This window comes from Chenopodium quinoa, unplaced genomic scaffold (genome assembly GCF_001683475.1).
Source record: "Chenopodium quinoa cultivar QQ74 unplaced genomic scaffold, ASM168347v1, whole genome shotgun sequence".
Classification (NCBI taxonomy): Eukaryota; Viridiplantae; Streptophyta; class Magnoliopsida; order Caryophyllales; family Amaranthaceae; genus Chenopodium; species Chenopodium quinoa.
The window spans coordinates 881,019-907,466 of NW_018744501.1; the positions used below are offsets into that span (position 1 = coordinate 881,019).

Genomic DNA, 26,448 nt, shown 5'->3' on the forward strand with positions numbered 1-26,448 from the left:
GGTCTTCACCTTTGACACAATATGGGCTATCTGACTTTGTTCTTGGAAAGGTTGTGGCTGATGCGACACATCGAAAGCGAATCAAGTATGAATCTAGTTGTCAGGCACTTGGATATGGTTTCCTTTCCTTCTCTTTTTTTTCAATTAGGGAATTAGAGAAAGATGTTGTTGCGTTGCTGAAGCGAATTCAGAAGTTTTCGACGACTCAGGACATTGGGCGCCTGCTGCTGCTCATATTTTCACTAGGATAAGTTTTGCTATAGCTAGAGGAATAAGGGTCCAGATTATATCTCGGTTTCCCACTAATTTTGTGCGTTGTTTGACTTTGTCTGTTTATTATATAATAATAATTGTTGTGCGACAACGGAAGCAAAGATCGTAAACAATAAAGAAACAACAAAAATAAAAGATACTTGGGCTCCAAGAAAATAAGATAACTCTAACTTCCCGCAAAACCGCAAGAAGCGACGTCGTTTGAGTCACCCAATCATCAACAATCTCCACCTTGACGAGAACTCGTAGTAAGCACGACGATTCTATTAACACACAGTGAAAAAACATCTCAAGCCGACCCTGATGCAAAGCTCATGCATAAGCCATACATCCCGATAAGTCTCCAACCAAGACCCATCACATACTCGTCTCCAAGTATAACAACTCATAATGCTCCACCTGCATCACAAGCCCCGGGTAAGCTCCACCTTAAGACCAACATGCCTACACCAGGAGCTCCCCAACACCGCCCCTAAGGGCATACTACATCACATAGTAATCAATATTTAGCAAGTCCAAGCAATGTTTAAACATACTAAATGGAACAGGCTTAGTGAAGAAATTAGCCGGGTTGTCAGCAGTCCCAATCTTCATCACCTTAACCCTCTTGTCAGTACGTAAGAAATGATACCTGACATCAATGTGCTTGGTCCGATCATGGTGCACTTGATCTCTAGCTAAGCAAATGGCACTTAGACTATCACAATACACCGTAGCAAAATCCTGTGCAATACCCAATTCACCTACAAGGCCTTTGAGCCAAATAAACTCCTGAGCTGCAGAAGTTAAAGCCATGTACTCAGCTTAGTATGTAGTAGACAACGTAACCGAAGACTGCAATGTAGACTTCCAACTAACCACAGAACCACCCAAAATGAACACATACCCAGTCACATACCTCCTAGTATCCACATCAGCTGCATAATCAGAATCACTATACCTAGTCACCAAGCACTCCTTACCATTTCCATACACAAGACTAATATCAGTTTTCCCTCTCAAATAGCGAAAAATCCTTTTCACCCCCTGCCAGTGTTCCCTCCCAATTCGAGCCATAAACTTGCTTACAACACTAATAGCGTGCGCAATATCTGGCCTACTACAGACCATAGCATACATCAAACAGCCAACTGCGTTGGCATATGGAACTCTAGACATATAAGACAACTCCTCCTCAGTTTAAGGTGACATAGACAAAGACAACTTACAGCTCACAGTAGTTGGCGTACTTATAGGCTTTGATTTTTCCATCCCAAACCGAGACAAAATCCTTTCAATGTAGCTTTTCTGAGTGAAGAAAAGCTTACCTCTAGCCCGATCCCGGTAGATCTCCATACCCAATATTTTCCTAGCTGCACCCAAGTCTTTCATGTCAAACTCCGAGTTAAGCATCTCCTTTAATTAGCAATATCAGATTTATTCCTTGTGGCAACCAGCATGTCATCAACATATAACAATAGATAAATCATGGAACCATCATCCAGCTTACTATGATACACACAACAATCATATGAATTCCTATCAAAACCATGCGAAACCATAAAAGAATCAAACCTCTTGTACCACTGTCGGGGGGATTGCTTAAGTCTATACAATGACTTTAGCAATCTGCAGGCATAGTGTTCCTTTCCAGGAACCTCGAATCCCTCGGGCTGCTTCATCAGAATCTCCTCCTCCAAATCACCATGAAGGAAAGTCGTTTTAACATCCAGCTGCTCCAGCTCAAGATCAAAGTGTGCTACAATAGACAATAACACACGGATATAGGTGTGTCGAACCACAGGTGAGAATATCTCCACAAAATCAACCCCTTCTACCTGACTGAACCCTTAGCAACTAGCCTAGCCTTAAAACGCACTTTCTCATTTTCTGATAACCCTTCTTTCTTCTTGTAAATCCACTTACACCCCACAAGCTTCCTCCCTTCCGGTACCTTTACCAGTTCTCACACTCTGTTCTTGTAAAGTGACTGCATCTCTTCACCCATTGCAGCAAGCCATTGCGCCGACTCACTACAACTAATTGATTGTTTATATGTGGCAGGTTCAAATGACTCTACATCATCAGCTACACTCAATGCATATAACCTGTCAACTCATCAACATAGCAATTCCTTCCCTCCATCACTTCAATCAACTAACAGGCTTCTTGATAATTTGTTTAGGCATCTCAAGAATGGTGTTAGGTTGACTAGATGACCCCTGATTAGATTGCTCCACCTCCTCCCCAAAGTTAGGATGAGTAGGAGTAACCTCAGGTTCAGGAGTACCTGGCAGCGGAACATCAGCATCATCATCAATATATTGTACCCAAGGTAAATCAACAATGGTAGATTGATGCACCTCAAGAACCCCATCTATCTATAATAAGTTCTCCCCTTCCCTTCCCAAATCATAAGTCTCCTTGTTCTTAATTGAATACATGGTACTCTCATCGAAAGTAACATCCCTACTAAGAATGACCCGACCCTCCGAAGGTGAATAGATCCTAAACCCCTTCACACCATCCCCGTACCTAACAAAACACCCCCTTTTGGCTCGTGGATCCAGCTTACCCTCACTAACATGATAATAAGCAACACAACCAAAAATCTTCAAATTTGAAAAATTAAGCAACTTACCACTCCAGATCTCAAAAGGAATCTTGAAGTCAATTCCCGAATGAGGACCCCTATTAATGACATAACAAGCTGTCAGCACAGCTTCACTCCAGTACCTCCTCCCAAGACCTGCATTAGAGAGCATGCATCGAACTCTCTCTAGCAGTGTTTGATTTACCCGCTCTGCAACACCGTTCTGCTGTGGTGTCTTCCTAACGGTATGATGCTGACCTATACCCTCATCTGCACAGAACTGATTAAACTCCTCTTTGCAAAACTCTAGCCTATTGTCCGTTCGTAGCTTCTTTATCTTCTTATCCTGTCGATTCTCCACCAAAGCTTTCCATTGCTCGAAAGCTTTTAAGGCCTCATCCTTTGACTTAAGCAACCTAAGCCATGTGTATCAGGACTTGTCATCAACAAATGACACAAAATAGCGGTAACCTCCCATACCTTCAACTCTAGATGGACCCCAGCAATCTGAATGGATGTAATCGAGCACAACATCAGTAATGTGAGCACCCCTACTGAACTTTGACATGTGTTTCTTACCAAACACACAATGCTCACAAAATTCAAGATTGGCAACCTTGACTCCGAATAAAAAACCCCTCTTAGACAATAGTTGTATCCCCTTCTCCCCCATATGACCAAGCCTCATGTGCCAAATCTTAGTCATCTCCTGGTGAGACATCGATGCACAAACCGCAGAACTAGACAGTGTAACACCCTCAAAGACATAGAGAGTGTTCCTTTTGATACCCTTAAGTACCAACTCAGAACCTCTGTAAATGCCCAACTCCCCATCCGAAAACACACCATTGTACCCCAAATCATCCAGGGTACCCAATGAAATCAGATTCTTTCTTAAAGCAGGAACATGTCGCACCCTAGTCAAAGTCAACCTCCGCCCATTGACGGTCCTCAATCTCATGACCCAATACCGGTAACCTTACAAGGGGCATTGTTACCAACTATAACCGTACCCCTATTCCAAGACTCATATGTATCAAACCAATCTCGACGTGGACTCATATAGTACGAACACCCCGAATCTAGAATCCAGTTATCAAGTAGATCGTCATACCTAGCGGAACTGACTAATGCTAAGTCTTCCTCTGAATTATAGCTCTCTTTCGGTTTTTCCTCGACTACAGCAGCTTGGGACTTGTTTTTCCTCACTAGACAATTAGCCCTATAGTGACTCGGTTCTTTACAGTAATAACAGGTTTTAGTAGCAGTTTTACTAGATCCATGCATGCCGTTACCAGCACCCGACCCAGCATTGTTCCCCTTGTTAAACCCCTTTTTCTTTTTAGACTTCCCGGACTTAACAAACAACCCACTACCATTATCCCCATTATCACCTATAGCTTTCTGACAAAGTTTTCTAGTATGAAGTGTTGCCTTCACTTCTTCTAAGGTCAGTGAGTCTTTACCAACAACAAAGGACTCTACAAAATTCTCAAAGCTCGACGGTAGAGACACAAGTAATATCAACGCAGCATCCTCATCATCAATTTTAACATCTAAGTTACGCAAATCAAGTAAAATAGAGTTAAGTTTTTCTAGATGTTCCCGTAAGGAAGTACCTGACTGCATTCGGAGGCTAAACAACCGCTGCTTCAGTAATAATCTGTTGGTCAACGACTTAGTCATATACAATGACTCCAGCTTCATCCACAATTCAACCGCTGTTCCTTGATTAGCAACCTCCGTGATGATATGATCATCAAGACTAAGTAATATGGTAGAGTGAGCCTTCTCTTCCATAACTTCTAATTCCAAGTCAGTCAGTCCGTCTCCTGACCTCGAAGTACTCTTTGGAGCAAACGGACGTCTTTTGGCTGTTATTTTAACAGAGCCTTCATCTTAATTTGCTATAGCCCAAAACTATTTTTTCCCGGTAAACTTCTCAATTCTTATTGTTGAATTTCCTGCCATTGTTTCCCAAGAATTCTCCAAGGATTGAACCTGAGCTCTGATACCAATTGTTGTGCGACAACGAAAGCAAAGATCGTAAACAATAAAGAAACAATAAAGAAAATTCAATGCAAACAATAAGAACCACACACCAAGAATTAACGTGGTTCACTATCAATGTGATAGCTACATCCACCGGCACCGAGATCAAAATTTCACTATAAACCGCAAAGAATTACAAAGATGAATCAAGTGTTCTCCTCAAGAACGGCTCACTTTGTTTTGTACTCTCTGTATTTCTCGCTTCAAACCCTAGCACTAATAGAAGGAAGTTTATATAGTAATCCCTAAATAAAAGAAACTTGGGCTCCAAGAAAATAAGATAACTCTAACTTCCCGCAAAACCGCAAGAAGCGACGTCGTTCGAGTCACCCAATCATCAACAATAATAATAATAATTAATTTAAATTTAATTCAATTAAATTCAATTTAGTTTAGATTACTTCAAACAAAAAGAATAAAAGAAAGCCTCCAAGCAAGCAAAACAACAAGTTCAATATCGTGAAAGTTATGTAGAACAGTACTACAAGGGTAACTTAGGAAATCACAAAAGTAAATAAATATGGACTATATTTTTTACAAAAAATAATTAAAAAAAAAAAAGAGGGTCCCACCCAACAAAATTTGAAAGCAGGTGGCCGTTTGAATCCCACCTCCCCAAAAAAGCATCCCAAAATTTAAAAAAAATAAAACCAACAAAACCAAACTCCCCATTTCAAATCCCACTCTCTCTCTCCCACAACAACAACAACACAAACAAAGTTGTCAAAAACACAATAGCATGACTGGCCTTATAATGGTCACAAAAGGCGGAGGTTGCGGCGGAGGCGGTGGCGGTGGCGGTACAAAGAGTCCTGCCCCAACAAAATCAGGTTCATGTTCGTCTACTGATGAGCAGAGTCAGCTATCATTACTTGCATTTCTCATATCCGCGCTTCGAAAGTCCATGGTTTCGTGTCGCGTAGATCGAACTGAAGAAGTTATTTCAGCAGTTCATACAATGGATATTGGTTGGCCTACTAATGTTCAGCATATTACTCATGTTACTTTTGATCGTTTTCATGGTTTTCTTGGTCTTCCTGTTGAATTTGAAGTTGAAATCCCTCGTAAAGTTCCAAGTGCTAGGTAAATTTTTTGATTAATTTTTTTCTTTTCATGGTCTTGAATTTGTGTTTATGGATCTGGGTTTTTCATTTTTTGTTCAATGGGTTTGAATTTGAGTTTAATTTGGTTGAATAAGTGCAGGATTTTCATGTGATTTCATTAATTGAATGTAAAAAATGAGGCTCTAATTTTTAAGTCTGAATGAGTTGTTGTTGCGCTCTCTTCATTTATGACTTTTAATTAAATCACTGGCCCCTCTTATTTTTGTCAAATTTCAAAATTTTAACTACTCTCTTTAATTGGAATGCAATTTGTTACTCTGTAGTAAAGTTCTTTTTGTTTCTTTTCGTAAGGGTTGTTTTCGCTGGTAAAAGACGATTAAATAGATTTAAACCCGTGCGATACACATAATACTTGTATGTAGATTCGGACACTTTTAGTTCACTTGTTAGGAAGAATTACCCCTTATAGTGTAAGTGTACTAGGTTTGACTACCTTTAATTTCGCCAAGAAACGTAATTTTCGTGTTTAGCTTTAATCCGAAATTGGTGGTTTGGATTGGAGGAGAAAGGGTAAAATATTCAGCTTTCTTCAAGTTAGGCTTATCATAAAATATATATTGATAACTTAGAATGTAGTTTGCTTCAATTGTTCAATTGCTCTATCTTGGCATACTTATAATTATTATTATAGGAAGGTATATCTATATTCATCTTTCCAATAAAGGGTTTTGTTATTGGGCTGCTACGTTATGTTATAATCATGTGTTACATTTACCAATTTGGTATCAAGGGAGAACTTATGACAAAATCACGCGTCAATTGGTGTTATAAAATGTTCAACAATTATATATTAAGATTCTTCTATGCGGAATTTGGGACTAGTTTTAACAGTTTACAGTTATCTGAACTTTAATTAAAAATCATGTACTGTATGTTCCTTCATTTCAATTTTTAGTTTTGAAAATTTATGACAAAATCACGTATTGATTGATTGGAGTAGTACTGGGATTGAGTGATACGATGAGGTTTCACGATTGTTACTTGGAGCAATATAAGAAATACTACTATGATCATGAGTGTCATATGGCACAATGCTTTAACTAAGTTTTCATATGTTGTAGTCCATTCAAGCCTTAAGTTTCTTATGATTTTGTCGAATTTTGCATTCAGTAAACGAAATATTTTTACATTCTGATGTGCCTGACATTTGATCTGGTTTGATGTTTCTTTAATGTAATGTTGACTTGATAATGAATCTATATCTTTGCAGTGTGAGCGTGTTTGGTGTTTCAGCAGAATCAATGAAATGTGCGTATGATACCAAAGGAAATAGTGTCCCTTTCATACTTTTGCTAATGCAAGAGAGGCTGTACTCACAAGGTGGTCTTAAGGTATGAATTTGCACTGTGCTTATTAGCTACAACTCTTACAAGTGCAAAAAAATAGAAGAAGGAAATTAAATTTCTGTTCATTTTGATTATTTTTGTCATCTAATTAGAGGATTTTTGTTATGTTTGCAGGCAGAAGGAATATTTCGTATAAACCCAGAAAATGGTCAAGAAGAACAAGTTAGGGACCAGCTTAACCGGGGCATTGTGCCAGACGACATAGATGTGCACTGTCTAGCTGGCCTTATAAAGACCTGGTTTCGGGAGCTCCCTTCTGGAGTATTGGATGGCCTTTCGCCCGAGCAAGTTCTTCAATGCAACAGTGAAGAAGACTACTTTGAGCTGGTGAAACAGCTTAAACCAATGGAAGCTGCACTTCTCAACTGGGCTATTGATCTTATGGCTGACGTGGTAGAGGAGGAGGAGTTAAATAAGATGAATGCCAGAAATATTGCCATGGTTTTTGCCCCAAACATGACTCAGGTATATGAAGGTTCTGTTTAAGTTTTTCGGCCAAGGCCCAAGGGTATAAGAAGTTTTTTGCTGACTGCTATATCACTTGTAAATTTATTTTGCGCAACACGATTAGCTTGGCATATTAGACTGACGCCCAAAATATAACAAAAAGACATAGTAGTATGAAGAAACTTCACTAGTTAATCATTAAAACTACTCATGAAGTTTGTTGTCAAGCACATTGGTTAATGATGAACAGTCTATCAATCTATTATCAAGCTAATCATCTCTGCTTGATATGCAGATGTCGGATCCGCTCACTGCTCTAATGCATGCTGTTCAAATCATGAACTTGCTCAAAACTCTTATAACAAAAACACTTAGGGAACGAGAAGAGGCTGTCACTGATGAGAACTATTCACCTATGTCATCCCGTTCCTCGGGCCAGGAAAGTGATGAGGAATATGACAGCCAGCAGGAAATGGATACGAGCTGTGAATCAAGAGGGCCTGGTTCTGATTGTGATGAATCTGCTGATTATAATCACGATAAAGAGTATGAACATGATGATGAAGGCGGTTCCTTAAGTGAAGTAGGCCGTGGTTCCTTGAGTGAAATAGGTGGTGGTTCCTCGAGAGAAATAGAGGAATGTTTCTTAAGGCAATTGGACCGAAACAAGATAACAAGTAATCGGACTGATGAGACAGAAATTCTAAATTCTGAAAGTAAAACCTGGATATACAGATCCAGTAGTGATGGGAATCTGTTTGAGTCAAGAAGCTTACCAGAAAGATATGAGAATGTAAAAGACGTTGAGATGGACCAACTAGTCGAGACAGCCTCTTCGATGCCCTTGCTTATGACCAGTTGACATGAGTGTAGACACTCTTTATCTTCTTATGGTAGCCTTTGAAGGTTCAATGGGCACTCAAGAGGGGGGGGTGAATTGAGTGTTAAGTAATCGTTGGCTAATTTTGCTTCTTTTCGGATTATGTGTGAGGAACCAGTTGTGCTGGTTCCCGTACGCAGCGGAATATAAATAAGCAATAAAGAAGACAACAAATTTAACGAAATAAAACAAAGCAATAAAGAACACAACAAATTTAACGAGGTTCAGCCAACTCAGGCCTACGTCCTCCTATCCTAAGTTCTTTATTAATCTACTCCGGAAAACAAAGACAAAGAACACTCTGCTGTTCCCTACTCCGGGAACCAGCAAACCCCACACTCTACTCCGAGTGTGCTCTCGACTTACACTCGTAAGCCCAATGTGTTTGAACTCACAAACACTCACCCAGCCTTTAACCCCTTTGTTAAAGACTCAATACAAGAATCAAGAACTCCCCTTTGATCTCACTTCTACGAAGCTAATTAAGAGAAAATATTTAAGTACTAGAATGCTCTTGTATATGACTTGATGAATGGGATTAGTGCTTAAGTATATGCTCTCAAATAATTGCTCTTTTAATTTCTGGAGAGGCACACGAAATATGTGAAATAAGATGAGTTTATATAAGCTTAGATTCCTAAAACCTAGTTTCCTTAAATCACACAATCTTAGAGAATAAGATATATTGTAATTTTAGGAAAGTATTTATCTTATTTGATTTAATCACAAAGATAGAATCAATTAAGATAAATACTCCTAGTTTTTAGGTAACCAAGAATATTTCATCTTATTTCCAGCTGCACAAAATATTTTCAAAATAATCTTTTCGAAAAAAATCTTTTTGTAAAATCTTTTTCCAAAACGGCAGCTCGAATACAGTGAACCTGGTTCCCCGACCTGGTTCCCTGAATTGAAACATGTTATGAAACCTGTTCCAACTTTGTACCAGATTTCATATCATACTTCAATATACTTTTAAGCACTTATATAACCCAAACATGCAAGCATACTACGGAGCATATTACATGAAAACCTAGATAACATATTAAAGCATAAATCGTCTTTTCTTCATGTAATCTTCAAGACTTGAATCTTCCTTGAATACTTCTATTATGAGCAAACAATCTTTCTTCGAAATATCTTCGAAAGGCTTCTATGCTCCAAGTCTTGGAATCAACTCAACTACTGCACATGTAACATGGTTAATGCACAATAAAGAGTATGTGACTGCTTTACCACGTAGCAACCATGGAAACAGTACATACTGGTTCCCTACCAGTACATAACACTTTTATCATATAACTGTTCCCTGTATAAAGACAAGTTAGTTCAATAAGAAAACTCATGTAAGTAATAACTTGTCTGGGGAAACAGTGTTCTATGTTAGCTGGTTCCCCCAACTGTATCGAACACTTTCAAGGACCTGTTTCCCTTAGCTGTTTGTCATCATTCAAAACTATCAATCAAAACCTAAGGGACTCAACAAATTCCCCCTTTTTGATGATGACAAACTTTTGAAGTTCCTGAACCTGTGAACATGCTCAAAAGGAAAACCGTCAAAAACTTCAAGGACTCAAGACAAGGACTCAAGACTCTTTGGAACAAGTCAGTTAGGCCAACTGGTTCCCTAAACATAAAATAGAAAATACGAAATAAAAAGACTCAAACTGACTCAATCTAAACTAGCTAAACCTTAGGCTTCAACTTCAGACTACTTCCCCCTTTTGGCATCATTAAAAAGTATCCACAAGTAAAAGCAATGTGCACAAGTTAATGTGCTTATCCATACAATGGCATCAACCACCATTCAAGCATTATGCTGCAAAAAGAGATTTAGTCAAACAGTTCATACCATAGCAGAGTTAGTAGTTCATACAAGCCAACAAAGTTCAACCAAAGAAGCCCAAATCCATCCAAAAAGAAAGTTCATGGAATGGAGAGAAGTAGACAAACCAACAAAATCAGTTATTTTAGAATAAACATGAGGGTGAGGAAACAAGAACAGAAACAGCATCACTCCTCATCATCATTCTCGTTCCCTTCCTCCTCCTCAAACTTTGCAACATCTTCTGTATTATCATCTGATTCCTCTTCATCTTTGTCACCATGCTCTGCTTAAACCAAAATCATTGTATTACTAAGCATATTCTTGTGATTCCCCAATCTGTTTCAAAACCACTTCCTGACCTGCTGGTTCCTCTATTTTTTTTTATTTTTTTTTATTTTTTTTTTTTTTTTTTATTTTTTTTTTTTTTTTTTATAAAACATGAGAGATATGTACTGATTCAGAATGTTCTCCTTGTTGCATAACGAGTGCAAAACTGTTCTCCTTGTTGCATAACGAGTGCAAAACTAGCATCACATCAATCAAGCAAAGAGGTTCTTGCTGGTACCCTTTTACTCTTGGTTCCTGGAACAGCGTCAATGGACTGTTCCTCCTGCACCTTCTCAGTGAACTTCTTTAATTGAGTTACTCTACTTCGTACCATGGTCTTAGCAGTGGGTGTCTCCTCATAATAACCAACAACCTCTATTTCATCCTTTTCACTCTGACTTTTCTGAATTTCCTCCAACTTCGGGCTTAAGGACATTTATGCTTCCTTCTGATGTTCCCCTTGAGACTGAGCTGGTTCCTTGAGTGAACAGTAACCGAATGAACAATGATGAATTTAAAGCATACGAGAGAGAGAAAGAGAATTTCGAGTGATGATGATTGATGATCTGCACAAAGGGTTAGTGTATATTTTAACAATGAAGCACAAAGAGAGAAGAAGGAAAGAAAAGAGTTAGTTGAGCCAATAAAAAGCAACTGTAAAGGATATTTTTTAAAATTGAAATCAACAATTTGGTAATTATCTTTTACCATAATTATCTCAACCAACTATAAATAAGGCATATGATATGTTTGCCTTTTATATGGGATTAAATAACTGAAATAAGATAAATTCCTTCCAAAAGGAAATATCTTATAGTAATCTTCCGAAAATAAAAGATATTATCGGATGACATATCAGAGCTGGTCTGCTGTTTCCCTTTGCTGGTACCTGTATAGAACCATGTCACGCTGTTTCTGGCAATTCAGCCTGATTTCACCTGTTTCTTACAACAATGATTCTCAATCCTTTTGAGATTTTGAACCATCTACACAACACTTGAAAGATATCAACATAAGTATGTACACACACTATACAAGAGAATACCATTCTAACCAATCATTGAAGGAAGTAATTGAAGCCAATACCTAAAATCTAACTAGACCTAAAAGGACTCTTAACCTACAAAAAGACTCTCTACACAAAGGCTTTGTGAAGATATCCGCAATTTGATCTTCACTTTTACAAAACAACATCTCCACCAATCCTTTTTCCACATTGTCTCTTAAAAAATGGTGTCTTATTTCAATGTGTTTTGTCTTGGAGTGTTGCACAGGATTCTTTGAAATATTGATTGCACTAGTGTTATCACAGAAAATAGGAACACTTTTATAAATAACACCAAAATCTTTCAGCTGGTTCCTTATCCACAGTAGCTGGGAACAGCATGAAGCTGCAGCTATATATTCAGACTCTGCTGTGGATAGGGCCACTGAATTTTGCTTTTTAGAACCCCATGAAATTAGACAAGAGCCAAGAAAGTGTGCCATACCTGATGTGCTCTTTCTATCAACTAAGAAACCAGCATAATCTGCATCTGTGTATCCAATAAGATCAATGGTACTGCCTTTGGGGTACCACAATCCCAGATTTGTTGTTCCTACAAGATACCTAAGTATCCTTCTAACAGCCTTCAAGTGAGATTCCTTTGGATTGCTTTGAAACCTAGCACACAAACCAACAGAAAACACAATGTCAGGTCTACTAGCTGTTAGGTAAAGTAGAGAACCTATCATTCCTCTATAAAGAGAAGCTTCAACATCTTTTCCCTTAAGATCAGCATCTAATTTTGTAGATGGGGGAACAGGTGTATCATAAGCTTTGCTGTTCTCCATGCCGAATTTTTTCAGCAACTCTTTTAAGTACTTTTGTTGATGGATCATTATTCCATCATCCATTTGCTTAATCTGCAGCCCTAGGAAGAATCCTAGTTCTCCCATCATGCTCATTTCAAATTCACTCTGCATAAGATTAGCAAATTCATCACATAAAACCTGATTAGTAGCACCAAATAAAATATCATCAACATAAATTTGTACTACAATCAAGTGTTTCCCCCTGGTTCTTATGAACAAGGTCTTGTCTACTGTTCCCCTCTTGTAATCATTTGCCATCAAGAAATTGGACAATCTTTCATACCAAGCCCTCGGAGCTTGTTTCAACCCATATAATGCTTTGTCCAACTTGTACACATGTTGGGGGAACAGTGCATCTTCAAAACCAGGTGGCTGCTCCACATATACTTCTTCCTTTAAATATCCATTGAGGAAGGCAGTCTTTACATCCATCTGAAACAGCTTAAAATTCATGTGAGCAGCATAAGCAATTAAAATCCTAATAGCCTCTAGCCTAGCTACTGGTGCAAACGTCTCATCATAGTCAATTCCTTCTTGTTGATTGTACCCTTGCACCACTAGCCTTGCTTTGTTTCTGACTATAGTACCAAGGTCATCTAACTTGTTTCTAAAGACCCATCTAGTGCCAATGACTGATCTTTCCTTGGGACGGGGAACCAGGTGCCAAACCTGGTTCCTCTGAAACTGATTTAACTCATCTTGCATAGCTAGTACCCAATCAGGATCAGTCAATGCCATTTTATAGTCAGTAGGCTCTACATTAGACAGGAAAGAATAGAAAGCACAAAAGTTTTGAAAAACATTTGTTCTCGTTTGAATCCCCTTATTTATATCACTAATTATTTGATCAGTGGGATGAGAAGATTGATATCTATAACTTTTAAAATTAAGACTGTTTTGTGCTTTCTCATTAAGTTGGGAACCAGCATGTTCATGGATCTCTCCTTCTTCTGAGGAGCCAGGAGGATTCACATTCATGCTGTTTCCTCTATCATTACTTACCTCAGGTTCAGGGGTGGTACCTTCTTCTGTTCCCCCTGAACTCATTACCTGTCTATTATTTGAGGAACCATCAGGACTTGGTTCCCCTTCAGAGTCCTCATTATCTTCATTTTCTTCTCTAGGCACTTCATCATTATCATCTGGTGGAGTATTTGGTAGGCCTAGATCTGCTTGCACTTCATCCGTGGGACCAGTATACTGGTTCCCCGTGAAATCCATCAATCCAATCACTTCATCAGGTTGTACCTGCGCAATCTCAGAAGACATGTTAAATTCATCAAAAATGACATGGACACTCTCCTCAACACGAAGAGTCCTTTTATTAAAGACTCTATATGCTTTGCTGTGAGAAGAGTATCCAAGGAAGATTCCCTCATCACTTCTAGGATCAAATTTATCAAGCTGGTCCTTCCCATTATTATGCACATAGCATTTACATCCAAAGACACGAAAGTATGTGATGTTGGGCTTTCGACCTTTAAGAAGTTCATAGGGAGTCTTATTTAACTTTGGTCTAATGAGACCTCTATTCAATATATAGCAAGCAGTGTCAACAGCTTCTCCCCAAAAACTCTTTGGGAGACCACTCTCAATGAGCATCGTCCTCGCCATCTCCTCAAGAGTTCTATTCTTCCTTTCTACAACACCATTTTGTTGAGGTGTTCTAGGGGCTGAGAAGTTGTGATTAACTCCATGTTCCCTACAATAATCAATAAAGTTAGCATTTTCAAATTCAGTACCATGGTCTGATCTTACCGAGACCAGCTTGTGGGTGAGCTGGTTCTCCACTTGTTTCACCAATGTTACCCATTCTTCAAACGTTTCATCCTTTGTGTGTAACATCATTACCCAAGTGTACCTGGAATAATCATCAACCATAACACAGACATATCTATGACCTCTTCGACTTTGTACTCTCATGGGACCACACAAATCAATGTGTACAAGTTCGAAGGGTCTGCTGGTACTCAAAACAGTTTTAGACTTAAAAGAATTTTTGACCTGTTTCCCCCTTACACATTCAGAACAAACTTTATCAGCTTCATACTTAATGTTAGGAAGGCCTACAACTAAGTCACGTGTTTTAAGTTTGTTTAGAAGTGTTAGGCTAGCATGTCCAAACCTCTTATGCCAAATCCATTGATTATTGTCAGAAACAGCTCTCAAACAGATGGACTTGTCTTGAGGGATTTTATCTAAGAAGGTAATGTAAACATCATGCTTCCTGGTTCCCTCACATACAAGTTCTCCTGTTTGTGAGTTAACTATGTGACATAGGTTGGCTTGAAACTCAACTATATTACCTTTGTCACATAATTGAGAAATACTCAAGAGATTATGTTGCAAGCCTTCAACATAATAAACATCATCTATTGCGTTAGAAAGTGTCTTACCAACCTTACCTAAACCAGTGATGGTTCCCTTGCTGTTATCCCCAAAGGTGACACTTCCTCCATCAAAGGCCACTAGTGAAAGGAATTGATCTTTATCCCCGGACATGTGTCTTGAGCAACCACTGTCCAAATACCAATAGGTGTCTCCCTTCACTCTAGCCTGCAAGAGCAAATCAAACATTAGTTTTAGGAACCCAAACATACTTGGGTCCCTTTTCAACAACATTAACATCTTGTTGATCCTTTCTTCTCCACACATATTTTACACCCTTGCTGTTCTTATTAGCACTAATTTTCTTAGCTGGACATTCATGTATCTTATGTCCATTTTTACCACAATGAAAACACACATGCATTTCTTTAGTCATGACATACTTGCCTCGTTGATATTCTTTGATCCAGGTGGTTTCTCTGGGAGACCAGTTAGTCCTGGTTCTCTGTCTAGTATAACCAAGACCAACTTTTCCTCTGTTTCCTCTTGATGAAGTCAGGTAATTTAAGGATTCTTGAGCATTCAATAATTTGTCTACATGTCTATGACTATCATTAAGTTCTTTTTCTCTGGTTTCAAGTGTTTTAGTTAACAATTCATTTTTCTCTTTAAGAAAATCAAAGTTACTTTTTAAAGCTTCGAATTGTAGATTAAGCTTTGAAACCATAGAGTCAATAGACATGTCAACAACCACTGGTTGCTTGTCCTTTTTCAGTTGATTGATTTCCGCATGCAGATCACAAATATTACTTTCATACTTATCAATCGTATTACTGACATCTACACTGGTACCTGTAGAGGAAACAGTGAACTGTGCAGCTTTAAGTGAAGCAATTTCCTTGTGAGAGTTTTCCAGGTTGTAAGCCAATGTTTCAAAGGCCTTCAACAAGGAAGTTCTAGTACACGAATTTGCTTTACTTATAGCTACTGAAAAATCAAGAGTATCACTAGTGGTTGATAAGTCTCTAGGGAACCAGGAGGTCAGATCCTCTTCACCATCAATTGGTTCAAACGATCTTTCCTTTTCTAGTTCCACTTTACACTTGTCCAATTCAACCTCTAGTTCTGCTACTTGATTTTTTAGTTCATAACAGACTCCTTCTAGATGATCACAACTAGCAATAGCAATATTACATTCACCACGTTTTTCTTTTAATTCTCTTTTGCAAGTTATGTATGTTTCACTTAGTTTATAGCATTCATCTAGTAAGGAATCAATACAAGCAAGCATATTTTCTCTATCATATTCATGCATATCTTCTCTAATTTGCTCTAAGCTTACCTTGCGTTCATGTAGTACATCCTTCTTTGCCATAAAGCATTTGTTGAATGTACTGGTTCCCCCTCTGGTTCCTGGACCAGTGCTGTTTTCCTTGATGTTTGTAAAGGCAGTTAGGCAAACATCTGAGTTGGATGATCCTTCTTCTTCATCTGACCCTGAGTCAGAGTCTCCCCACATGGAAGCTATCATGGCATTCTTGTATGCTTGTTTATCTCCGGATTTAGACTGTTTGTCATTCCACTTAGGACAATCTCGAATAAGATGTCCTTTTTCTCCACACTTGAAACATCCTGTAGAAGAAGAATTAGAGTTAGATTTTTTATAGTTTTTAAAATGCTTACCTTTGAAATTCTTTCTTTGATCTCGAAGAGATCTCTCAAATCTTTTTGCAATCATGCTAATTTCATCTTCATCATCTTCTACTGTTCCCTTAAGCGCCATGCCTCTTGCTGGTTCCTTCTCAGACTTAGAGTCAATCAGCATCTCATGAGTCATAAGGGAACCAATCAGCTGTTCCAGAGACAAGGTAGACAGATCCTTTGCTTCATATACTGCTGTTACCTTGGCTGTCCATGCATCTGTTAAACTACGCAATAATTTTCTCACAAGATCCTCGTCAGATAAATTTTTACCAAGAGATCTAAGATCATTTACAATAGTCATAAACCTACGAAAGCAATCATTGATTTTTTCATTTTTATTCATGGCAAACAATTCATATTTAGACATGATTAAATCAATTTTAGACCGTTTTACCTCGCTGGTTCCCTCAAACGCAAGTTCAAGGGTGTCCCATATCTCCTTAGCACTACTACAGCCAGAGATACGATTTGTTTCGGTCTCACCTATTGCTTGTTGTAGTATTGACATTGCCTTAGCATTCTTCTCCAGCAACTTGTAATCAGCAGTGACCAATTCGCTATCTTTCTTGGGAACCTGGTTCCCCTCAACATCTGTCTTGAGAATGATATTAGGACCATTTTTAACTACGAGCCAGCATTCATAATCAATACCCATGATAACATTCTGGATCCTGTTCTTCCACCAAGCATAATTATTTCCATTAAACTTGGGTGACTTGTTGTCATAACCGATTGCACTTAATTCTTGAGTACTCATTCTTAACTCCTCTAGATGTTACTCTTTCGAGAAGCTTAGGCTCTGATACCAATTGAAGGTTCAATGGGCACTCAAGAGGGGGGGGGGTGAATTGAGTGTTAAGTAATCGTTGGCTAATTTTGCTTCTTTTCGGATTATGTGTGAGGAACCAGTTGTGCTGGTTCCCGTACGCAGCGGAATATAAATAAGCAATAAAGAAGACAACAAATTTAACGAAATAAAACAAAGCAATAAAGAACACAACAAATTTAACGAGGTTCAGCCAACTCAGGCCTACGTCCTCCTATCCTAAGTTCTTTATTAATCTACTCCGGAAAACAAAGACAAAGAACACTCTGCTGTTCCCTACTCCGGGAACCAGCAAACCCCACACTCTACTCCGAGTGTGCTCTCGACTTACACTCGTAAGCCCAATGTGTTTGAACTCACAAACACTCACCCAGCCTTTAACCCCTTTGTTAAAGACTCAATACAAGAATCAAGAACTCCCCTTTGATCTCACTTCTACGAAGCTAATTAAGAGAAAATATTTAAGTACTAGAATGCTCTTGTATATGACTTGATGAATGGGATTAGTGCTTAAGTATATGCTCTCAAATAATTGCTCTTTTAATTTCTGGAGAGGCACACGAAATATGTGAAATAAGATGAGTTTATATAAGCTTAGATTCCTAAAACCTAGTTTCCTTAAATCACACAATCTTAGAGAATAAGATATATTGTAATTTTAGGAAAGTATTTATCTTATTTGATTTAATCACAAAGATAGAATCAATTAAGATAAATACTCCTAGTTTTTAGGTAACCAAGAATATTTCATCTTATTTCCAGCTGCACAAAATATTTTCAAAATAATCTTTTCGAAAAAAATCTTTTTGTAAAATCTTTTTCCAAAACGGCAGCTCGAATACAGTGAACCTGGTTCCCCGACCTGGTTCCCTGAATTGAAACATGTTATGAAACCTGTTCCAACTTTGTACCAGATTTCATATCATACTTCAATATACTTTTAAGCACTTATATAACCCAAACATGCAAGCATACTACGGAGCATATTACATGAAAACCTAGATAACATATTAAAGCATAAATCGTCTTTTCTTCATGTAATCTTCAAGACTTGAATCTTCCTTGAATACTTCTATTATGAGCAAACAATCTTTCTTCGAAATATCTTCGAAAGGCTTCTATGCTCCAAGTCTTGGAATCAACTCAACTACTGCACATGTAACATGGTTAATGCACAATAAAGAGTATGTGACTGCTTTACCACGTAGCAACCATGGAAACAGTACATACTGGTTCCCTACCAGTACATAACACTTTTATCATATAACTGTTCCCTGTATAAAGACAAGTTAGTTCAATAAGAAAACTCATGTAAGTAATAACTTGTCTGGGGAAACAGTGTTCTATGTTAGCTGGTTCCCCCAACTGTATCGAACACTTTCAAGGACCTGTTTCCCTTAGCTGTTTGTCATCATTCAAAACTATCAATCAAAACCTAAGGGACTCAACAGCCTTAAAACATTTATTTGACAAATGTTTTGTTGTATGTGCATTGTTGTGTTTGTATATTACTTTTACGCGTTAGGAACTTAGAATTTCATCGAGTCAAGGATGGAATGTTAGGACTGGTTTGCTTCGTGTGGATTATAGTAGTCAAGGTTCAAATCAGTTTGCCACTGACCTTTTACTAGAAGATACAAAAGACTTTCTAGCTTTTGACCCTGTACTGGTTAAAGTCTGTAGTATTTGAAGGTTCAAGTCTAACCATAATTGTACTGTTGCAATTTTTACGTAGAAAATCGAGCATTTTCGAGGTAGCAGTCTTACTTAGCATGGTTTGTAGCTATTGAAATTGCTCTCAATAGATCTAAAAGAGTTGATTTTCTGCTAGCTGTGGTTTAATGTAGCTTGCTTCGTTTGAATTGAAGTCAATTCTCTGCTTTTTTTAAAGGAATTTCGAAATTTTTGACCATTTTTTATTTGAATCATGAAGCAATTTAACGAATGTCTTCTGTTGAGTCCCTTAGGTTTTGATTGATAGTTTTGAATGATGACAAACAGCTAAGGGAAACAGGTCCTTGAAAGTGTTCGATACAGTTGGGGGAACCAGCTAACATAGAACACTGTTTCCCCAGACAAGTTATTACTTACATGAGTTTTCTTATTGAACTAACTTGTCTTTATACAGGGAACAGTTATATGATAAAAGTGTTATGTACTGGTAGGAAACCAGTATGTACTGTTTCCATGGTTGCTACGTGGTAAAGCAGTCACATACTCTTTATTGTGCATTAACCATGTTACATGTGCAGTAGTTGAGTTGATTCCAAGACTTGGAGCATAGAAGCCTTTCGAAGATATTTCGAAGAAAGATTATTTGCTCATAATAGAAGTATTCAAGGAAGATTCAAGTCTTGAAGATTACATGAAGAAAAGACGATTTATGCTTTAATATGTTATCTAGGTTTTCATGTAATATGCTCCGTAGTATGCTTGCATGTTTGGGTATATAAGTGCTTAAAAGTATATTGAAGTATGATATGAAATCTGGTACAAAGTTGGAACAGGTTTCATAACATGTTTCAATTCAGGGAACCAGGTTGGGGAACCAGGTTCACTGTATTCGAGCTGCCGTTTTGGAAAAAGATTTTACAAAAAGATTTTTTCAAAAAGATTATCTTGAAAATATTTTGTGCAGCTGGAAATAAGATGAAATATTCTTGGTTACCTAAAAACTAGGAGTATTTATCTTAATTGATTCTATCTTTGTGATTAAATCAAATAAGATAAAAACTTTCCTAAAATTACATTATATCTTATTCTCTAAGATTGTGTGATTTAAGGAAACTAGGTTTTAGGAATCTAAGCTTATATAAACTCATCTTATTTCACATATTTCGTGTGCCTCTCCAGAAATTAAAAGAGCAATTATTTGAGAGCATATACTTAAGCACTAATCCCATTCATCAAGTCATATACAAGAGCATTCTAGTACTTAAACTTTTTCTCTTAATTAGCTTCGTAGAAGTGAGATCAAAGGGGAGTTCTTGATTCTTGTATTGAGTCTTTAACAAAGGGGTTAAAGGCTGGGTGAGTGTTTGTGAGTTCAAACACATTGGGCTTACGAGTGTAAGTCGAGAGCACACTCGGAGTAGAGTGTGGGGTTTGCTGGTTCCCGGAGTAGGGAACAGCAGAGTGTTCTTTGTCTTTGTTTTTCGGAGTAGATTAATAAAGAACTTAGGATAGGAGGACGTAGGCCTGAGTTGGCTGAACCTCGTTAAATTTGTTGTGTTCTTTATTGCTTTGTTTTATTTCGTTAAATTTGTTGTCTTCTTTATTGCTTATTTATATTCCGCTGCGTACGGGAACCAGCACAACTGGTTCCTCACACATAATCCGAAAAGAAGCAAAATTAGCCAACGATTACTTAACACTCAATTCACCCCCCCCCCCTCTTGAGTGCCCATTGAACCTTCAATTGGTATCAGAGCCTAAGCTTCTCGAAAGAGTAACATCTAGAGAAGTTAAGAATGAGTACTCAAGAATTAAGTGCAATCGGTTATGACAACAAGTCACCCAAGTTTAATGGAAATAATTATGCTTGGTGGAAGAACAGGATCCAGAATGTTATCATGGGTATTGATTATGAATGCTGGCTCGTAGTTAAAAATGGTCCTAATATCATTCTCAAGACAGATGTTGAGGGGAACCAGGTTCCCAAGAAAGATAGCGAATTGGTCACTGCTGATTACAAGTTGCTGGAGAAGAATGCTAAGGCAATGTCAATACTACAACAAGCAATAGGTGAGACCGAAACAAATCGTATATCTGGCTGCAGTAGTGCTAAGGAGATATGGGACACCCTTGAACTTGCGTTTGAGGGAACCAGTGAGGTAAAACGGTCTAAGATTGATTTAATCATGTCTAAATATGAATTGTTTGCCATGAATAAAAATGAAAAAATCAATGATTGCTTTCGTAGGTTTATGACTATTGTAAATGATCTTAGATCTCTTGGTAAAAATTTATCTGACGAGGATCTTGTGAGAAAATTATTGCGTAGTTTAACAGATGCATGGACAGCCAAGGTAACAGCAGTATATGAAGCAAAGGATCTGTCTACCTTGTCTCTGGAACAGCTGATTGGTTCCCTTATGACTCATGAGATGCTGATTGACTCTAAGTCTGAGAAGGAACCAGCAAGAGGCATGGCGCTTAAGGGAACAGTAGAAGATGATGAAGATGAAATTAGCATGATTGCAAAAAGATTTGAGAGATCTCTTCGAGATCAAAGAAAGAATTTCAAAGGTAAGCATTTTAAAAACTATAAAAAAATCTAACTCTAATTCTTCTTCTACAGGATGTTTCAAGTGTGGAGAAAAAGGACATCTTATTCGAGATTGTCCTAAGTGGAATGACAAACAGTCTAAATCCGGAGATAAACAAGCATACAAGAATGCCATGATAGCTTCCATGTGGGGAGACTCTGACTCAGGGTCAGATGAAGAAGAAGGATCATCCAACTCAGATGTTTGCCTAACTGCCTTTACAAACATCAAGGAAAACAGCACTGGTCCAGGAACCAGAGGGGGAACCAGTACATTCAACAAATGCTTTATGGCAAAGAAGGATGTACTACATGAACGCAAGGTAAGCTTAGAGCAAATTAGAGAAGATATGCATGAATATGATAGAGAAAATATGCTTGCTTGTATTGATTCCTTACTAGATGAATGCTATAAACTAAGTGAAACTTACATAACTTGCAAAAGAGAATTAAAAGAAAAACGTGGTGAATGTAATATTGCTATTGCTAGTTGTGATCATCTAGAAGGAGTCTGTTATGAACTAAAAAATCAAGTAGCAGAACTAGAGGTTGAATTGGACAAGTGTAAAGTGGAACTAGAAAAGGAAAGATCGTTTGAACCAATTGATGGTGAAGAGGATCTGACCTCCTGGTTCCCTAGAGACTTATCAACCACTAGTGATACTCTTGATTTTTCAGTAGCTATAAGTAAAGCAAATTCGTGTACTAGAACTTCCTTGTTGAAGGCCTTTGAAACATTGGCTTACAACCTGGAAAACTCTCACAAGGAAATTGCTTCACTTAAAGCTGCACAGTTCACTGTTTCCCCTACAGGTACCAGTGTAGATGTCAGTAATACGATTGATAAGTATGAAAGTAATATTTGTGATTTGCATGCGGAAATCAATCAACTGAAAAAGGACAAGCAACCAGTGGTTGTTGACATGTCTATTGACTCTATGGTTTCAAAGCTTAATCTACAATTCGAAGCTTTAAAAAGTAACTTTGATTTTCTTAAAGAGAAAAACGAATTGTTAACTAAAACACTTGAAACCAGAGAAAAAGAACTTAATGATAGTCATAGACATGTGGACAAATTATTGAATGCTCAAGAATCCTTAAATTACCTGACTTCATCAAGAGGAAACAGAGGAAAAGTTGGTCTTGGTTATACTAGACAGAGAACCAGGACTAACTGGTCTCCCAGAGAAACCACCTGGATCAAAGAATATCAACGAGGCAAGTATGTCATGACTAAAGAAATGCATGTGTGTTTTCATTGTGGTAAAAATGGACATAAGATACATGAATGTCCAGCTAAGAAAATTAGTGCTAATAAGAACAGCAAGGGTGTAAAATATGTGTGGAGAAGAAAGGATCAACAAGATGTTAATGTTGTTGAAAAGGGACCCAAGTATGTTTGGGTTCCTAAAACTAATGTTTGATTTGCTCTTGCAGGCTAGAGTGAAGGGAGACACCTATTGGTATTTGGACAGTGGTTGCTCAAGACACATGTCCGGGGATAAAGATCAATTCCTTTCACTAGTGGCCTTTGATGGAGGAAGTGTCACCTTTGGGGATAACAACAAGGGAACCATCACTGGTTTAGGTAAGGTTGGTAAGACACTTTCTAACGCAATAGATGATGTTTATTATGTTGAAGGCTTGCAACATAATCTCTTGAGTATTTCTCAATTATGTGACAAAGGTAATATAGTTGAGTTTCAAGCCAACCTATGTCACATAGTTAACTCACAAACAGGAGAACTTGTATGTGAGGGAACCAGGAAGCATGATGTTTACATTACCTTCTTAGATAAAATCCCTCAAGACAAGTCCATCTGTTTGAGAGCTGTTTCTGACAATAATCAATGGATTTGGCATAAGAGGTTTGGACATGCTAGCCTAACACTTCTAAACAAACTTAAAACACGTGACTTAGTTGTAGGCCTTCCTAACATTAAGTATGAAGCTGATAAAGTTTGTTCTGAATGTGTAAGGGGGAAACAGGTCAAAAATTCTTTTAAGTCTAAAACTGTTTTGAGTACCAGCAGACCCTTCGAACTTGTACACATTGATTTGTGTGGTCCCATGAGAGTACAAAGTCGAAGAGGTCATAGATATGTCTGCGTTATGGTTGATGATTATTCCAGGTACACTTGGGTAATGATGTTACACACAAAGGATGAAACGTTTGAAGAATGGGTAACATTGGTGAAACAAGTGGAGAACCAGCTCACCCACAAGCTGGTCTCGGTAAGATCAGACCATGGTACTGAATTTGAAAATGCTAACTTTATTGATTATTGTAGGGAACATGGAGTTAATCACAACTTCTCAGCCCCTAGAACACCTCAACATAATGGTGTTGTAGAAAGGAAGAATAGAACTCTTGAGGAGATGGCGAGGACGATGCTCATTGAGAGTGGTCTCCCAAAGAGTTTTTGGGGAGAAGCTGTTGACACTGCTTGCTATATATTGAATAGAGGTCTCATTAGACCAAAGTTAAATAAGACTCCCTATGAACTGCTTAAAGGTCGAAAGCCCAACATTACATATTTTCGCATTTTTGGATGTAAATGTTATGTGCATAATAATGGGAAGGACCAGCTTGATAAATTTGATCCTAGAAGTGATGAGGGAATCTTCCTTGGATACTCTTCTCACAGCAATGCATATAGAGTCTTTAATAAAAGGACTCTTCGTGTTGAGGAGAGTGTCCATGTCATTTTTGATGAATTTAACATGTCTTCTGAGATTGCGCAGGTACAACCTGATGAAGTGATTGGATTGATGGATTTCACGGGGAACCAGTATACTGGTCCCACGGATGAAGTGCAAGCAGATCTAGGCCTACCAAATACTCCACCAGATGATAATGATGAAGTGCCTAGAGAAGAAAATGAAGATAATGAGGACTCTGAAGGGGAACCAAGTCCTGATGGTTCCTCAAATAATAGACAGGTAATGAGTTCAGGGGGAACAGAAGAAGGTACCACCCCTGAACCTGAGGTAAGTAATGATAGAGGAAACAGCATGAATGTGAATCCTCCTGGCTCCTCAGAAGAAGGAGAGATCCATGAACATGCTGGTTCCCAACTTAATGAGAAAGCACAAAACAGTCTTAATTTTAAAAGTTATAGATATCAATCTTCTCATCCCACTGATCAAATAATCAGTGATATAAATAAGGGGATTCAAACGAGAACAAATGTTTTTCAAAACTTTTGTGCTTTCTATTCTTTCCTGTCTAATGTAGAGCCTACTGACTATAAAATGGCATTGACTGATCCTGATTGGGTACTAGCTATGCAAGATGAGTTAAATCAGTTTCAGAGGAACCAGGTTTGGCACCTGGTTCCCCGTCCCAAGGAAAGATCAGTCATTGGCACTAGATGGGTCTTTAGAAACAAGTTAGATGACCTTGGTACTATAGTCAGAAACAAAGCAAGGCTAGTGGTGCAAGGGTACAATCAACAAGAAGGAATTGACTATGATGAGACGTTTGCACCAGTAGCTAGGCTAGAGGCTATTAGGATTTTAATTGCTTATGCTGCTCACATGAATTTTAAGCTGTTTCAGATGGATGTAAAGACTGCCTTCCTCAATGGATATTTAAAGGAAGAAGTATATGTGGAGCAGCCACCTGGTTTTGAAGATGCACTGTTCCCCCAACATGTGTACAAGTTGGACAAAGCATTATATGGGTTGAAACAAGCTCCGAGGGCTTGGTATGAAAGATTGTCCAATTTCTTGATGGCAAATGATTACAAGAGGGGAACAGTAGACAAGACCTTGTTCATAAGAACCAGGGGGAAACACTTGATTGTAGTACAAATTTATGTTGATGATATTTTATTTGGTGCTACTAATCAGGTTTTATGTGATGAATTTGCTAATCTTATGCAGAGTGAATTTGAAATGAGCATGATGGGAGAACTAGGATTCTTCCTAGGGCTGCAGATTAAGCAAATGGATGATGGAATAATGATCCATCAACAAAAGTACTTAAAAGAGTTGCTGAAAAAATTCGGCATGGAGAACAGCAAAGCTTATGATACACCTGTTCCCCCATCTACAAAATTAGATGCTGATCTTAAGGGAAAAGATGTTGAAGCTTCTCTTTATAGAGGAATGATAGGTTCTCTTCTTTACCTAACAGCTAGTAGACCTGACATTGTGTTTTCTGTTGGTTTGTGTGCTAGGTTTCAAAGCAATCCAAAGGAATCTCACTTGAAGGCTGTTAGAAGGATACTTAGGTATCTTGTAGGAACAGCAAATCTGGGATTGTGGTACCCCAAAGGCAGTACCATTGATCTTATTGGATACACAGATGCAGATTATGCTGGTTTCTTAGTTGATAGAAAGAGCACATCAGGTATGGCACACTTTCTTGGCTCTTGTCTAATTTCATGGGGTTCTAAAAAGCAAAATTCAGTGGCCCTATCCACGGCAGAGTCTGAATATATAGCTGCAGCTTCATGCTGTTCCCAGCTACTGTGGATAAGGAACCAGCTGAAAGATTTTGGTGTTATTTATAAAAGTGTTCCTATTTTCTGTGATAACACTAGTGCAATCAATATTTCAAAGAATCCTGTGCAACACTCCAAGACAAAACACATTGAAATAAGACACCATTTT

General features: G+C 38.1%; 1 protein-coding gene across 1 annotated transcript; it reads left to right on the forward strand.

The window, feature by feature from the left end:
* The first annotated feature begins 4,885 nt into the window (after positions 1 to 4,885).
* On the forward strand, positions 4,886 to 8,715 carry LOC110697808 (rho GTPase-activating protein 2-like). Its single transcript, XM_021875196.1, has 4 exons — positions 4,886 to 5,980; positions 7,232 to 7,352; positions 7,482 to 7,832; positions 8,110 to 8,715. Exons 1-4 carry the CDS (start codon positions 5,637 to 5,639, stop codon positions 8,674 to 8,676), a joined length of 1,383 nt encoding a protein of 460 aa, XP_021730888.1. The 5' UTR covers positions 4,886 to 5,636; the 3' UTR covers positions 8,677 to 8,715.
* The last annotated feature ends 17,733 nt before the right edge of the window (positions 8,716 to 26,448 follow it).